The sequence below is a fragment of the Grampus griseus genome (genome assembly GCF_964374135.1).
Source record: "Grampus griseus genome assembly, chromosome: 19".
NCBI classification, from domain to species: Eukaryota; Metazoa; Chordata; class Mammalia; order Artiodactyla; family Delphinidae; genus Grampus; species Grampus griseus.
In genome coordinates this window covers 45755538-45773395 of record NC_139013.1, presented here as the reverse complement: position 1 = coordinate 45773395, position 17858 = coordinate 45755538, and the positions used below count along the sequence as shown (strand labels likewise).

The 17858-nt window shown below is 37.0% G+C and overlaps 1 protein-coding gene across 2 annotated transcripts in view; it reads left to right on the top strand.

Moving 5' to 3' along the window:
• Positions 1 to 17858, top strand: part of GLG1 (golgi glycoprotein 1) — a gene marked incomplete at its 5' end in the record, with an annotated part of 148516 nt that overhangs the window by 95493 nt on the left and 35165 nt on the right. For both annotated transcript variants that reach the window (XM_082676241.1, XM_082676240.1), the window contains 6 exons: positions 382 to 468; positions 4297 to 4512; positions 9825 to 10028; positions 10930 to 11001; positions 11950 to 12133; positions 14431 to 14645. In XM_082676241.1, the coding sequence (XP_082532367.1) occupies positions 382 to 468; positions 4297 to 4512; positions 9825 to 10028; positions 10930 to 11001; positions 11950 to 12133; positions 14431 to 14645 (978 nt within the window). The remainder of the gene's footprint in view (positions 1 to 381; positions 469 to 4296; positions 4513 to 9824; positions 10029 to 10929; positions 11002 to 11949; positions 12134 to 14430; positions 14646 to 17858) is intronic.

Below are 17858 nucleotides of genomic sequence, written 5' to 3'. Positions count from 1 at the left end.
CCTACCAATTCTTGAGCTCCTGGGTTAGACTTTTTGATTTAAGAATTTTGCGTATACAACCTATTTATATTTTCTCTGAAACCCTTATCAGGAATTTTCATTTTAATTATTTTCCTGACTTAAAAAAAAATTTGTCCTTAAGTAAAAAGAGAAAAATGTATGTCCGAATGGTAGTGTTTTATTTTGTCTGCACATTTTTTCCTTTTATCTGTAAATACAGTGACATTTTATCTTTTTGTTTGTTAACTGAAGTGTGAATATGTTTTATCTGACTCTGTATAATGGAATTTTATCATTTATAGTAACCATTGATGTTAAATTTCATACTATTCTAACTGGAGTTTTTTTGGCTTTTTTGTTTTGTTTTTCTCTTATACCTAGTTGTTATGGAATTATAAGCTGAACCTAACTACAGATCCCAAATTTGAATCTGTGGCCAGAGAGGTTTGCAAGTCTACCATATCAGAGGTAGGTTGTGAAAGAAAGAATTTTGTGCATATTTAATGACTTAGAAGCGAAAATTACATCTGTTGACCAGACCAGTCATTAAGGGAGGAATGACTGATTCAGTTACTTTACTTTTCTTGGAATTAACATATGTCTTGGCTCAGAGATAGGCTAAAGAGGTGTAATTAGACTTCTTTTTCTTAACATTTACCTACACTTACAGTAGGATACTGTTGATTCAGACAAGTTGGAAATCAGGCTCTTTTTGTCCCCAAATGGAGAATACAATCACTTCTGTCACACATTGTGCTCTCACACATTGTACAATCTGCTTGTGACTGAGGCGTATCAGAATGGTTTCCCCAGGAGGCTGATAAACATTCCTAAGTGTTTTGGCTATGCACTTGGACCAGTTGAACCACAGGGCATATGCTTCAAATAATAGGAGTTAGCATTAAAAAGGTTTGTAAAAAGATTGTATATATTGTTATAAATGGATATTGAGTATAAAAATAAAAATAATTACTAAAAATGTATAACATTATATGGATGCTAATATGGTGATATTTTTCAATCATTTCTCTTGGCTCAGTGTAAATATCAAATAATATTAGTGAAAATTGTGGTATTGAAATTTTTATTTTAATTTATTTTATTTTTTAGAATTAGTGATAGAAATTCCATGAAGCTGGGGATTTCTTCATACTGAAAGAATCACAAAGAAAATAGTTGCCATTTTTTTACCTCCAAGTTAATAATCACAGATCTTGCATCATATAGATTTGTCCCCAAACTACCCTATTGATGACTTAATTCAGGACCATTTTCTCCTGAGGTCTTAAGGAAGACTCTACTCCAACCAGATAAGTCCTCAGCTTGTGTTCCTAACTTTCGTTATTATGGGATCTTGTGGAACCTGTTTTCTTCCTCAAACTTTCTACTACTGAATCAGATATGATTTATTCTTTTAAAGCAGTGACCTTTCTTCATATGCGTTGGGGCTTCAGAATAGAATAGCTTATTTTAAAGCATTGATCTTCAGCTTCTAGGTTCAGTATTACGCACCTCAAACTCCCTATGTGACTCGTGTACATACCAGTTTGAGTGCCATGTGGAAATTTAGCTCATAGACTATGCAGGTTCATCAGAATAATCTCCCCCTTTGCTGGTTTTATCCATCTGTATTTATAAAATGAAACTGGCTTCCTTGTAATGTACATGTTATGTTATGGCCCTCTTGTAACCTTTTGGGGTGTTGTGGTTTTATAAAAGATTAATGTAACAGGGACACTCCTCCCTCCCTAGAGGGAGATTATACTGGAGTCAAGAAAATTAAATATCAGGAAGAACATAGTTGCCAACAAAACATTTTATTCTACATCTCCCTCTTATCTTCTTTCTTAATTCTGGAATCCTTCCAAGGAGGAAAACAACATCATAAGAATACTGAAGACTGCCAACCAAACTTTTTATTTACTCTCCATGATTGAGTCAAATGTTGCCTGCTTTTCTCCTGCCTCATGTCAAAAATAGAGTGACTGTAGCATTTTTTAATGGCACCTTAAGCATCTGCTCCCCAGCCACTTCAGAGTTTACTCCCATTCATAAATATGTTGACGATTTAATGCTGTTTTTTGCTGTTAATCTTAGAAATTTCTTTTATTAGACTTCTCTCCAATAGAGTGGTTGAAGAAAAGCATACACTTTTAATTCAGACACTACATCTGGTTGTAATTGGTGGTGAACAAATAGGTGTTTCAGTAAAATCTCAGGTGATGGAAGCTAAATATACATTTAATTTCTTATTGAGGCTCCAATGCAAAATGTTTCTTGGTCTTTCTTCAGAGTTTTAAACCATTGATTGCCCAGTATTAGAGCCTATACGAATACTACTTCATTGTTTTAAAACCCAGATGTCTGCCACTAGTCCTGTGTTTTTCATGCAGGGTTTTTCCAGTGGTTGAATTACAAATGCTGAGACTTTCAAGCAGCTATTTCTCCTTTCACTTTTGAAACTTACCTCTGTTTTGCTTTTAAAAAATCACAAACAAACAAACAAAAAACCCTTTTCTTGGAAATACATTCACGGCCCTCTCTTTAGGCATCACCCCAAAAAAAGAGCTCAATGTTAAGCTGAAAACATTACATTCAGCTTGTTGACTGTTGAAGATCTCTGCTGCCTCTTGAAGCCAGTGTGAGGCTATTTAAATTTCCAGGTTTGCTTCTTTAAAAGTAAACACGATTTCCTCTCTTGAACTGAGTCTTTGACTTGCTCTGGATTTAATCCTGGGGTTAGACATGAAGAGACCCATCGGCCCATAGGACAATTAGTACGTGGTATATCCTTCACCTAGCACCTTTTGGAAAAGGAGATTGTATTTATCTTATCAAGTGTACATGTTTACCATAGGTGGTGTAATAGTAGAGAACGGTCTCTACTGGTTTCAAAAACACCGGTAAAATATTCCCTTCTCATTTTTTTTTTCCTTCTCATTTATATTGGAAACAGACATTTACATTTGGCTCCTTCCTCTTGTCAAAACTGCCTTTTTTTTTTAATTGCTCCAAATGCAACAGGCTTTTTCTAAACAACCTTCTCTGCTTTATAATTCAAGCTTAAAACCGTGTAAGTAGATTTCACTTTTTTATGCCTGAATTTCAACATTTTGGGGCTATTTTCCTTCATTAGCGCTTGTGATTTTGTGTACTTTGCAGGAACACTACCCATGTGGAGTCACGCTGTGCTTGATCCACTAGATCATATGTCTAAACCACCCAAATTAGACTTGCAATGGCCTTCCCCTTCCCAAACTTCTTGCCAGACTGCACTGAACATCATTTTTTTAAAATAAATTTATTTATTTATTATTTATTTTTGGCTGCATTGGGTCTTTGTTGCTACGTGCGAGGTTTCTCTAGTTGTGGCGAGTGGGAGCTACTCTTTGTTGCAGTGCGCAGGCTTCTCACTGCGGTGGCTTCTCTTGTTGCGGAGCACGAGCCCTAGGTGCGTGGGCTTCAGTAGTTGTGGTTTGCGGGCTCTGGAGCGCAGGCTCAGTAGTTGTGGCGAACGGGCTTAGTTGCTCCGCAGCATGTGGGATCTTCCCGGACCAGGGCTGGAACGCGTGTTCCCTGCATTGGCAGGCAGATTCTTAACCACTGCGCCACCAGGGAAGTCCCTAAACATCATATTTAAACATATTTCTGTTCTAGACCACAGTGTTGAAGCTGGGATTCTACTAGGTTCAAAAACATATGTCCAAATCCATAGTTAATTCAGAACACATTAATGTCATGTCAAGAGGTAATAGTACGCCTTCCTCCCTCCCTCCCCTTGGTCATTAGGTTTACCTAACATTAATAGTTTGCTGTGTAGCTTGGCTTGGGATATGCAACTAGACTTTAGTTCTGCACCTGTTTTTCAGACCTATTCCTTAGACTAATCTTCTCACTGTCCATTGTGTTCTTTGCATGGATAAAGGGACTTCTCAGTAGAATCATTATAAAAAGAGCTGTCAAAAGCTCTTTTCAATAAATACATTTTAATCAACTTTGTCAACAAAGCTGAAAATTTTTAAAAAGCTCTTTTTACTCCATTTAAACATGAGTTCTACCTAAGCATTTGTATATGTATGTATTTTCTTGCAAAGCATATTAATCAGGTATTTCCTAGAAGGTGCAACGATCTGAGTAGGCATGGCACACGATTTTCTTTAAAACACAAGCATTTCTAAGTGTTTTCCTTTTTCTTCCCCGGAAGAAGAAACAAGAAAATATCATTCTCTCTTTTGTAAAAGTTGTTTGGTAAGAGAATAGTATAATTGTGTAAAACAGCCACTTTCCTTTGAGCAGATCAAAGAGTGTGCTGATGAACCAGTTGGAAAAGGTTACTTGGTTTCCTGCTTGGTGGATCACCGAGGCAACATCACTGAGTACCAGTGTCACCAGTACATCACCAAGATGACAGCCATCATTTTCAGTGATTACCGTCTGATCTGTGGCTTCATGGATGACTGTAAAAATGACATCAACATTCTGAAATGTGGGAGCATTCGGCTTGGAGAAAAGGTATCTACTACACTGCCTTCACCAAAGGGGTCTTACAGACTCGATGGATGAAAAGCTTTGTATGACTGGCATGGAAAAATTTAGGGCTAGAGGTAGACTTAAAGTTGAGGTCCAGACAGCCCCAATATCTAAGGCTAGTTGGCCTGTGGGTACACTTCATCTGTTTGTAACAAAATGTTTCGATACTGTATGGGGGAATAGAGGAATTAATATCTGCTAAGATTAGTGTTAGCTTCAAAATGCAAAACCAGCTGTTGATTACCTATAACGTTCCTCTAGAAAAGTATTCAGTAGTCCTTTGGGAAAAGTAGTTGGATTAGGAGGGACTCAAGTTCTCTAACCTTTCTTTGCATATACCTCACTGTTGCCATAAAAAAAATTACTTAGTAAGCACACCAGTATAAAAGAAGATAATGTATTTAAAAATTAGAAAATTTAAAAATATGGAAGGTACTTTTAGCTTCTCAGAAGAAAGCTACTCTGTAAATGTTATATATGTTATGTTCATCTCAGGAGAACTAGTTTTAGTAAAGACAGGAAAGAAAATAACTACCTAGGTTCTTCTTCCTTAATTATATCTGATCTTGTTTTTGTCCTTGTTAGTCTGTTGTCCAGAGGGTCACAATGGAGGTTCAGCCAGGTTAATGCTGAATTTGTTTGCTTAGCAAAAATGAAAGAACTCCTGAAAAGTAGCAGATGCCGGTGGGAGAGGTAGTCTGAGACCTATGTATGGCATCAGCTGTTAATTGCTGCTGCTCATTAATCTGCTGTTCAGGAAGTACGAGAGAAAGCAAAATCCATTTGTGCCTTTGCCCTCTGTTCAGAGCACTGTGACTTGCAGGCTTCCATCCCTCACTGGGGGGCGTGGTGTTAGAATTCTGGAACTGCACACACCAGTTCAAATGAAGGTTTGAGCGCTGGTTATTGTCTGGCTGTCACCAAATACCCTTTGCTTCATTCCAGCACAGGGCTCGCCCTTTCACAGGGAACCTCTGAGTCAGTCTTGAGAGCGCCGTGAACTGGCATTTAGCTTTCAGGCAGCTAATGAAAGGCCAGTTTTAATAAAGAAGGGTGATTCTTCACTTTCCCAGCACACTGTAGAAATGGAACAAAAGCATTTAAGTCACCCTGATAGTTCAGGAAGCGCCTCTGACTTTATTTAGGGTGTTGAGGGTTATATCCAGTTCCAAACCTCGCTCTTAAAAATCTTCATATAAGTGTAACAGACACACTTTTCAGGACTCAGTGATGACACATTTTCATTTTTGTGGTTAGTGATCCATGCTGTAGAGCAGACCATTACAATTCACCTCTCTTTGTAGTAGTTCTTCCCTATTGCCCACAAAGATAATCGCTGGTTAGCTTCCCACTAGCAATCTGAACTGTTAGTGCAAAACCTGCTTTCAGCTGCGTGTACAAGTTACTAAGTCTGCACTGACTTGAACCATGGTAGAATATAACAGTGCCAGAGCCCAAAGATGTGGCAGTGAGGATTGATTTTTCAGCTTAGTTAAAATAACAAAAAATGTTTCCATGGACCATCCAAATGCACATTTTTGTCATTTTCATCTTTGACTCTACCTGCCAGTTAGATGAATTTCTTTTTACTCCAGACCCCCACCCTAGCACCCTAGAATGACTCATGCCTGCACTTCTGAAAAAGCATGTTCCTTTCTATGTAATCCACCCTATTGCTACAGCCAAGTTTAAAAATGATAGCAGTCTGTCCTCAGCCCTTCTTTGCCTTTTTCTAACTATAGTTTACTTCTCTGAAGCCAAGTTATTTAGTTTTGAAAATTATCCTGAAAATTTATAAAGTCAGCTTCTGACCACAGAAGAGAACACACTCATCAGTTTTAAATTTGTTGCCCTGAAGCTTGCAAACGCCTCTGTGACTAGCTTTGAACTCACCTCCAAAGGCCAGAGGAGAGGGGTCATGGTTAATCTGTTTATACCCTGCCTCTGTATGAACATATAAATGTCATAATTTCAAAACTATAATGATTCTTTCAGAATGTTAATATATGTAAATTTTTAGAACAAAGACTATATATTTAATAAAACATTTAGAATTTTCTAAATAAATATTTTTAAAATGAAAAGGCAGATCTCCAAAAGTAAATGTAAATAATTTATATCATTTGAAGAGAAAGTAGAATGTGGCATCCAGTACAGGAACTTAATTGCAGACAAGTGCCCCATATTATTACTACTTTTATACTTTTCACACACTAGTTTTATCATTTTATCCTTTTCTGCTTTTAACCAACTACTTTGAATAGTTCAGACATTCTTTTTCTCTCTTTACCTATGGAGGTAGATCACAGAAGACATTACAGATGTTGAAACGGAGAATGGTTAATAGCAGAGATGAAAACTGAGTTCTTGCCCACCTTTTTGTGATTAGTGTTATCCTTCTCTGGTCTTTCAAAAAAATTTTTTAATAAGGCAAGTTGTATGGAGAAGAAAAAATATTACCTATTGAACTGCTAAAAACTGATCGGGACCCTAGTAATAGTTTGTTGTTTTTTTTGTTGTTGTTGTTGTTGTTTGTTTGTTTGTTTGTTTGTTTTTTGCGGTACGCGGGCCTCTCACTGTTGTGGCCTCTCCCATTGTGGAGCACAGGCTCCGGATGCGCAGGCTCAGCAGCCATGGCTCACGGGCCCAGCTGCTCTGCAGCATGTGGGATCTTCCCGGACCGGGGCACGAACCCGTGTCCCCTGCATCAGCAGGCGGACTCTCAACCACTGCACCACCAGGGAAGCCCAGTAATAGTTGTAAGACAGACATTTGTCTCACCACAATAAGAATTTTAAAAATTCATTTTACGTCCATTTACAATATCATTTGTTATTCATATGTCAAGCCTGCATATTAATAACTTTTTAAAACCTAACCCTAAGTAATTTCATTTTCTTGTAGGTAATGTGCTGCTGTGCAGTTCCTTGCTTTCATTCATATTCAGTAATAACCCTACAGTCTTCTTTGTCAAATATTTGCATACATTTCAGTTGTATAACTCAAATGGGCTGAACTGAAAAGCTCAGAGACTCTGGGAAACTGAGAAGAATTCCTGAAATATCTTTATTAGAAAAAATTGTCTAAAGTTATGATGAATGAAAATATCTAATGGAGGTGATGTTATGGCACGATACTAATATGTGGTGCTACAATTGCTATAATTAAAATTACATCTCACATTCCGTAGAGGATTTCAAACCAAACCATGGTGCTGGTGCATTTAAACAGTTGTAAACCCTAAGTATACAGGGAAACACTTAGACTCATTACAGGGAAATCATTTCTTTACCCTATGATGTCAGAACTGAAGGGTAAGTCTAAATCGTGAGTTGACTATCATGCTATTATTTTCAACCTCTTTTATGTGATTGTGACCTAATTGCTAGCAACCTCTCAGTAAGTTATTATGAGCTACTAAAATTTGGTATAGGACATTATTTCATTAACACAAAATCATGTTTATAATAATCTCTTGTAAACTGTAAATAGTAAGTGACTGATATGTTTCCAAATCTTTGTTATCACAGGTTTGTTTTTCCTTTGGGAAGTGGAAATGGGTAGGGCTCTTCTAAGTGGGCCAAAGTCAGACACATTTTAGTGTCACTCATAAATTAGGAAGAAAAAATAAGCCTTACTCTGAATTTCTGGGGTTGTGTCCACTTTTCTCTCTGTCCTTATCTTTTTGTCACTTGTCCTTCAGAGTTTTTTCTCCCTTCAGAATTACTCTCTAAAAAAACTTTTTGCTCATCTCAGGTTTCTAAGCATTGGATGGAATCATAAAGCTAGTGAGAAAGTTTGAGGTACAGATAGAAAATAGGAAGGCACGAGAATCTGCTAGTAGAATGTGCTTCCTGATCTTTTTTGGATCAGAAAACCTTTTGAAATTTAATGAAAGCTATGAACTTTCCTCAGGAAAAATATACAAAACCCACATACAAATTGTAGGAGTTTCATAGCACTCCAAGATCTAAAAAATAAATGGTGAACTGTTAGCTAGGTGCCTTATGTTCTGCAACTTGGACGAGTTGATAAACTCCTTTAGGCCTCTGTTTACTCAACTGCACAATAGGTATCACAGCTCGTAGCCCCTTTTCACAGGTATATTAGGAGAGAACATGAAAATTTTCATGAAAATACTTGGAAATAAATGTGCTGTGGAACAAACCCTATTACAACAAAATGGAAAAAAACTATATACATTTTTTGTTGAATTGAAATTTTAGTAAAATAGATGTTTCCCTACCTAGTTTTAGGAGTCTTATATACAGTTGATTTCATAAACATGGTATTTTACTATAATGAGATTTTATACCTAGTTTTAGGAGTCTTATATACCTAGTTTTAGGAGTCTTATATACAGATGATTTCATAAACATGGTATTTTACTATAATGAGATTTTATATACGTGCGTGTGTGTGTGTGTGTGTGTGTGTGTGTGTGTCAGTAAAATGATAACACTGAATTTTCTGCTGCTTTGGTTTGGTATATTTATGTATATACCTCTCAAGGTTTTGAAGCATATCTTCTGAGTATAGGAAATTAGGACTCTTGAATAGAAAGTGTTTAGGGGAAATTTTTCATATTTTGAACGATTGAGTGCTTGTGGTTGCTATGGGGTAGATGCAATGTACAATTAAAGATAATTGGATGGTTTTAGGAAAGCTCTCAAAAGCAGTTTGTATAAATGGTGGTAATCTTGTTAAATCATATTAAGATAAATCCAGAACATCAAAGTGAACAACATTACACTAAAGATTGGGGTCTTTGCGGACAGTATAAAATAGAAAAAAGAGAAAGAGGGTCTCTATAACATATTTTCTCAATGAATTTTGAGGTTTGTTGTTATTTTTTAAACTTGACTAAAGCACTATTATTTGAGAAATACCTAGCCCTTAGAGGTAAATGAACAGATATTTCTGCAGTGTTCTATCAGTATTGACAATGAACTGTGATCACTACATTGGGCTGATGTAATTTCTTTAAAATTTTCTGACATTTTAAACTCTGAAAAGTCAGGTTCTTGTTTTTAGTGCAAACTAAACTGACTTAAATTTCCCAGGATCTGTATTTTCATTTATAGCTTGCAACTATTACATTCTTACCAAAGATTATCGAGGGCATTTTCTGTAACTTTCACAATGTGGTTGGTTCTCACCCTATTTCTCAATAGAACATTGATAAACAATTGTGTGTTGAGTTGGTTTTTTTGGTTTTTTGTTTTTAACCAAATGATGTTTCTTTGATGCTCATGGTGGTGAGTTTTTAAATGTTAGTATCCTTGCTGTTTTAGGATGCACATTCACAGGGTGAGGTGGTATCATGCTTGGAGAAAGGCCTGGTGAAGGAAGCAGAAGAAAGAGATCCTAAGATTCAAGTCTCTGAACTCTGCAAGAAAGCCATTCTCCGGGTGGCTGAGCTGTCCTCAGATGACTTTCACTTAGACCGGCATTTATATTTTGCCTGCCGAGATGATCGGGAACGTTTTTGTGAAAATGTGAGTCAGCTCAGAAACTGTTCTTCTTTGCTTCCTTTTCTTCCTAAATATTTTTTTTATACTTGATTCCAAAATTAAACCAACACAAGCTGTCACATGTAGAAAAGTCACTGAAATGGAAGGTGGAGTTGGTCCCAGGATAACAGAAAGTTATCTGGGTACTGGATACGGCTGCTCAGCCTTGAGGTAACATCTAGTTAACACTTGGCTTCGAACAGTCTCCATACGTTGTTTTTTCTACTCTATCTCACTTCTCAATTTCAGTTCTTGGAAGTCTGTTTTATATATAGGAATCCTATCTTACCAGGGAATCCCATTCACATATATTCCGTGGCTAAAAATTGGCCATATTACGTATTTATATTTAACTACTTTTGGCTAAGACGAAGGAAGCAACAGGTGGCTAACTTTTAAAACCAAATCCTTGGTTACTACCTGCGTACCCTATAGAAGACCTTACCAACCCTTTAGGCAGAAATAATCTCCATCTTTACCGCAAAGGACTGAGCGTGACTTGTGTACACTCCCACTCTGCCTGCTGTTTTGAATTAATAGCTTTAACTACCAGAACCACTGGTCAGAGCCAATGCTAGAGTTTTATTGACTCTAGCATAAAGTTGTAAGAAGAGAGACTCATTGACGCTTCTCTTGGTTTCCTAATTAACAGTATGTCTGGGAACACATGACAGTGTATTCAAATACCATGGGAAATTTTTTTTCATCTTTACTGCAATCGTTACTTTCTTTCAAAGGCTACTAAATTTTACAAATGGCTGAGCCATATGTTCAAAGGTAGTCATCATTATAATAATTTAACAGAAAGTTCTTTATAAGATTGTGGATATTGCCCAGCGTAACTACTTAGCTAGTGATGATGATGATGTTATATTCCATCTTACAGACACAAGCTGGTGAAGGCAGAGTATATAAGTGCCTCTTTAACCATAAATTTGAAGAATCTATGAGTGAAAAAGTAAGTATTACTTTGAAACAAACCAGCATTTTATTCATTTTCTTAAAAGCTTTCTCAAATCCTCTCAAACAATATTCTTATAAACTCATACCAAAATATAAAATACTGATACAGCTTGTCCTTTTCAGGGGTAAGATACTTGGCTTTTAGTAGGAAACCAAAGCATATTTCACCTAAACCAAAAAAATTAAGCTTCTCGTGATATCTGGACTTTGGGACGCCAATGGGGAATCAATTTGGGGAGTAAAATCAGAGAATTTTATGTCAGAATTACACTGAAGCCATCCCTATATACTCAAGAAGTTTAGACTAACCAAACCAATATGCTTCATAGATAATTAGCGATTTAATTTTTCAGCAACTGTGTCATTAAGCTTTCTCATTACTGTTAGTTCTTTGTCCCTGGATGAATGCAAGAATCTTTCATGACTTTTGAAAGTCGTTATTTTTGGCTTTGCTATCCTGTCACTTACTTTCCTGTGCGGCTGAAGAAATGTTTTTCATTTCACTTCCTTATATCATTTAGTATTGAATAATTATATTTTAAAAGTATAGTAGAATGGAGCTTCCAGAGTGTTATGTCAGTTGCCACTTTCATTCTGGTGGAATTTACTTTAGGGATATTGTTGAAGAGGAAAAGAATACTTTGTCAAGTTAATGTATTAGAATCTACCAAATATTTATGTGTTTTGGACAGTTGCTGTTGTTGCAACAATCAGCAATTCACCATAGAATTCCAGGCTTTCCTGCTCATATACCCCTGCTTCTTGCTACACTAGTTCAGCACACTTGTGCTCAATTTTAACCAAACCTAAACATAGACATTTTGGTAACCACTGCAGTTGCTTACTGTACTTGGCCATGAGCCTCTGCTTGTCTTAGAGGTACATGTGAACGGCTCAGCCTCCTGAGCGGTCTCACAGCTCCCTTGGTGCCCTCTTTTCTCAGTGTCGAGAAGCACTAACAACCCGCCAAAAGCTGATTGCCCAGGATTATAAAGTCAGTTATTCATTGGCCAAATCCTGTAAGAGTGACTTGAAGAAATACCGGTGCAACGTGGAAAACCTTCCTCGGTCCCGGGAAGCCAGGCTCTCCTACCTTCTGATGTGTCTGGAGTCAGCTGTGCATAGAGGTAAGAGTTAATTTCTTTTTATCCTTTTCGCTCCTTTTTGGATCGTCTCCTGCTATGTGGGCTCTTTTGAGTACACTTGTACCTTGTGACTCTGGAGCCTTTCTTTGTAAGCAAAACTCTAGGCTGAAGGCTTGGTATCCCTAAGTCTTATTGAAGCCCCTTCCTCTTAACTCAACAGCCCTAAATTTTGTTTTTCTTTACATCCCAGCCTTTTTAAAGTAAGGTATATTTCTCAAATCCAATTTAAAATTTTTAAAATGCATGTCACACAGCAATTTTAGGAGAGTCAGGGAAGCGTAATGATTTAGCATATGAGCTTTGGGTCAGAGAGATGTGACTTCAAATGATGGCTCTATCACCATACTAACTGCCTGGGGACCATTATTTATGTTTCTTAATCTCTCCAAACCTCATTTTTCTTATCTATAAAACAAAAATATATTACCTGTGTTGAGGAGTTCTTGTGAGGATCGAATGAGGTTTTTTGGCATAGCACGTAACATACGGTAAGTGATAAGTAAGTACTGTTATTATTCTAACAGTGTTGATATAAAGAAATTAAGCAGTGAAAGAAGGAAGGATTACCTTATAAGGTCAGACTCGGGGTCTGTTCAGTCCAAAAGTCAATCCCTGATAAAGGAACTAAGAAGGATGTATAAAAGGTCAGGGTCATTCAGAAAGAACATTTCTTAACATGGACTATAGGATGTAAAAATGAAATTTCTAGCTGTCGAATGAATGATGCTAGGACAATTGCCTAGTGATTAAAAAGTTAAGTGGAAAAAGATCAGTTGTTAAATAAAACTCAGAACTTTTTGTTGAATTTTTTTCTCATATCTGGGTAGTGAAAGACTCCTAAGCTTAAAAGCAATGGAATAGCAACCAGAGACCGTGCATGTTTGGTATTCATGCAAACGAAGGACGTTTTGGAGGAAATTGGAGAATTTTGATTATGATCTGGGTGTTTGATGAAATTTTCTTGAAATGTAAAGGTGGAGATTGTTGACTACTAAAAGCATATTATAAAGCAGAATGCAAAACATCTAATTTTGGTATTTAAAAAATAGAGAGTTAATCTCCTTAAACTGCAAATTAACAGGAAACACAAAAAGACTCAGCAAATAAATGGTCAAAGGATATGAACAGATAATTCATAGAAGTTATACAGATTTTTTAATACTAAAAAGTCTGACCATGTGAGTGTTAGTAGGATGTGAAAGAACTGGAACTACACTATTGATGGGAATTTTAAATTTCTACTTCGGAAAATAGTTGGCCAGTTTCTTAAGAAGTTCCGCATACATCTAACTTATGACCCAGCTGTGTAAATCCTAGGTTACCCAAGATATATGAAAGCATATATCCATATAAACTCTTGTGTATGAATGCTCATAACAGCATATTTGTAATAGCCCAAAACTGGAAATAACCCAAATGTTCATCAGCAGTTTAAGGGATAAACGAATTGTAGTATAGCCACATAATGGAATCATATTACTTAGCAGTAAAAAGCAATGCACTGTTGATTTGTGGCTGAATCTCAAAAAATCTGAAAGAAGTCAGACAAAAAAAAAAGAGTCCATAGCATATCTATATGAACTTCTGAAAACTGCAAACTAGTAAAATAATGTGTAGTCACAGAAAGCAGATCTTTGGTTGACTGGGCATGGGGTAGGTGGGTAGAGAGGAAAGGAAAGGAGGGATTCTAAACGAACATGTGGAAGCTTTTGGAGTTGATGGTTATATGTTCGATATCTTGATTGTGGTGATGGTTTCATTGATGCGTACATATGTCAGACTTATCCAATTGTATGTTTTAAAAGCATAGTTTATTATATGTCAGTTATACCTCAGCAAAGCTGTTTTTTTTTTGGTTAAATTTCATAAGTTTTCCCAGATGGCATTGACAGCTCAAAGAAGAGTTGGGGAGCTGTAGTGAGTATTTGAAGTGAAGATTTTTCCACACGCTTAAAGGGTGTAAGCCAGTAGGGATTTTCCTGGCTTTGATTTTTACCCCAGTAGTTATCTTATTGATAAGACTTCTGTTGGCAAAACATACGCATTGCTAGTTCAGTAGTATAAAATTCTGTATAAGGCAGAACACTGACAGGATAAACCCTAGTCTTTGGAGTATTAAACTCATTTTATGCTGATAAAGCTTTTGCTAAGTTCTCTGCTTTTCAGTCTAGATAATAGTATGACTGGTATATTCTAGGGAAAAACTTGTACTTTTAATATGTGGTAATATCCGATCCTGTAGCTCACCATCCATAATGTTGTGACTTAAATCCTAACAGGGCGGCAAGTGAGCAGTGAGTGCCAGGGCGAGATGTTAGATTACCGCCGCATGTTGATGGAAGACTTTTCTTTGAGCCCTGAGATCATCCTGAGCTGTCGGGGGGAGATTGAACACCACTGTTCTGGATTGCATCGAAAAGGGCGAACCCTGCATTGTCTGATGAAAGTAGTTCGGGGGGAGAAAGGGAACCTTGGAATGAACTGCCAGCAAGCGGTAAGGACAGATTTTCCGCTGCCGTTGTTAATGTTACAGTTTATCAGCCGAGGAGCCTCTTCCTGACGCTGTCCCAGCTCATTTATCTGGATCATTTGTGACATCACAGTGAACCTTAGGTATTAAGAACTAGACACAAAATACTGTTTCTTCAGGCATATCAGAGTAAAAACGTGGAATTTGCTGCAGAGCAGAAGTTTGAGCTCATAATAAATAAAAAGAGCTATACAGTAAACTTAAAGAAATAGATTAAATGCATTGTTTACTGGAGTGTTTAAAGAAGAGATATCTGGCTAGATTGTATTTACTAAGGCAAACCGGGTTCTGGTAAATCAGAAAAGGTCTTCCAGCAAAAGAGAATGTGCCTCTCCCACCACTTTTGATTGAGTTGAGGCTGAAAGAGAGCTGAAATGAATTGAAACTTTCTAAGATTCTCTTCGTGTTACTGATATGCAGCATGGCATGAATTCCTGGCCTGAAGGATCAAGAAAGCATGTCGTTTTCAAAATCCCACCATCTTTTCTTGTTCAACAAGGGCAGCTGTGCATGGGAGGGTCTGTCTCTACCGCCAAACTCTACAGTCAGTTCTGTAAACATAGTTGGAAAAAATTAGTGTGCTTTGCTTGAGAAGATAAAGTTGTTCTTGATAAACTTGATAAACAGTTGAGTAACTATAGATCAGGTACATATTATAATTTAACAAAGTATTATAATAGATACAGTGCATCTGTTTCATTACCATTATCCATGTTTATTGCTTTTTACCGAATAAGAGTCTTTGAGCAATTTACAATACGAAATGTAACAGTGGCATCCTGTACAATGAATTCTGTGGTTTCCTATACCTTCCTTTAGGAAGCACAGAAGATAGAGTTTAGCCTTATACTCTAAATTAGAAGGTTGAGATTCTCTCCTAAGTGAAACTTCAGAAAACTGCAATTCATTAGTCTCTTATTTTTGTTGTTGGCATTTTTTATTAAAAACAGAATATTAATTGAATTTGATTTTCCTGCTAATCAGATAAAATCATAATTTTACAGTCTGAAACACAAAATTTCCATAGAATTTTGACATGGAGTAAAATTTCATCTTAGCTTCTATTACTCACCCTGACCCAGAGTGGACAGTAACTTACACATCCCATAGTGGGGAAAATAGACAAATGTCGCCTCTTATCCAGAATACCAAACCTAGCTAGAAGGAAGCCTTCTGGATGTAGTTCCTCAGGAGCAGTCTTTGCTGGTGATTGTCCTGGGAAACTTCTGTGACAATGTGTGTGCCTGGGCCCCAGACCGAGAACGAATCAAGACATTTCATCCTTAATGCAGCATGCAAAGGGGAGGGTGGTGGTCAGGACTAAACTTATATTTTTCCTGAGGCTACACTTTGTACTAAGGTGTACAGAAAAAAGAAATTAGTCTGATTTTATTTGGAAGCATCTCGTTTACCTCCAGGGCTTTTTGAAATTTAGCTTGTTGAGAGAGAAATAAATAGCACCCACCTCATGCTTTGTGCCCAAAAGAAAAGTGCTTCCAAAGCTAGAGGTTAGCCTCAAAAGGTAAAATACGTGGTTCTGTCCACATTAAGTTTGGCTAAGTGGGCAAGAAACACTTCATTTTGTTTTTTATGGACCTGTGGTCTTTAGCCTTTGCTCACAAAAATTGAAGATAGGTGATCCAAAGGGAGAAAGTTTTCCTTAGTCATCTACTTCATTATCCATCCTCAGTCACATGGAGGAATGTTTTGTAATAATTTGCTTTTCAAAGTTTCTTTCCTTGATACAGTAGACTTCCATATTGGTCTGTGGTTGACCATTAATTTTCCCTTGTTCTCTGCTTGGTGGTGCTTTGATTTAGTGATCTCTCAATAAATAGTAAAGTGAATAAATAGTGAAGCATAAGAATAATTATTATCTTAATGAGTATATACTCTTCCAGATACACTGTGATCATGAACTTAAATTCTTTTCAGTTATGGCTGAACAAATCTGGGCCCAGTCTCACCTAGGCTGAGGAGACTGCTGTCTATTCTCTAGACTAATTTTTTGGAAGCATTTTCTCACGTTTTCCTAAGCAATCAGGGCAGGAATAGATGTATCATCATGTAATATTTCACGTACGTAGTGTTTATTTCCCACACCGCTGTCACTGGATTCCAGAGTAGCAGTGATCCCTTGAGCCTTTGACCTCCTAGAGTCTGTAGGGCATTCACTGTCTTCTTTTAGAACCTGCAGTCTGGTACATGCACGGAGAATTCTCAAAGTTTGCCTGTCAGTCATGGATATTTAACTAAGTTCTTAGAGAAACTTCCAGACTCCCATGATGCTTATAATGTCCCTCAGAAAAAGAAGTAAATATTTTGGTCTTTGTCAGCAAATTAAAATTGGTAGTCATTTGACAGTAGTAGTAATCTTCCTACTAACTAACCACTGCATTTTGAAGCTTCTCCAAATTGCACCGAGAATTGGTATAAGTAAGTTCCATCCCAGAATATTAGATATCTTTCATACTTCTCTCATCTTGATTGTTGACTTCTTTTAGGAGAGACAAAATTGGGTTTTTCTTTTGATCTTTGTTCTCTGATCAAGTGTGTGATGGGGTCAGTGCTTTCACATGAGCCTCTATAGGATTGTAGGTCAAACGTATGAGGATCAGACAAGGCTCCTACAGAGGCTAAATCAATGACACAAAAAGGGCTCCAATTCTTTAACTTGGAACAAAAGGAACCCCAACCAGAAGCACCGTAGTTTTCAGATTTGCTTTGTGTTATTTAAGATTCCCACCCCAAACACCATCTGCTGCCCATCTGTAGTAATAATGATCTTTTACATCTGTAAAATGCTTTGCAGCTTACACAACCTTCTATATATTATTCTTCCTTATAATTCTTTGCAGTTAAAGAAACTGGAACTTAGAGGTTAATCAACTTGCCTTTGTTCTCAAAGCTAGTATCTGGCAGAGACAGAACTATTAATAGAACTCAGGTTGTCTCATCCTTGATTTAGAGCTTTTTCATCTGTGCCCCGACTGCTTTCTCCTCAGACAGGAAAAAAGAATCTGAGGCACATCTTATCATGCTTTCACTTTATTCTATGACAGAGTGTGGACCAAGCAAAAGTAAATGTTAAAGAATATATCCTCATTTTCAACTGCATAGTGACAAGTATTTTTCTGTATTACTTGTAATGAACAAGCTCTGGTTCATCTCTTGGTT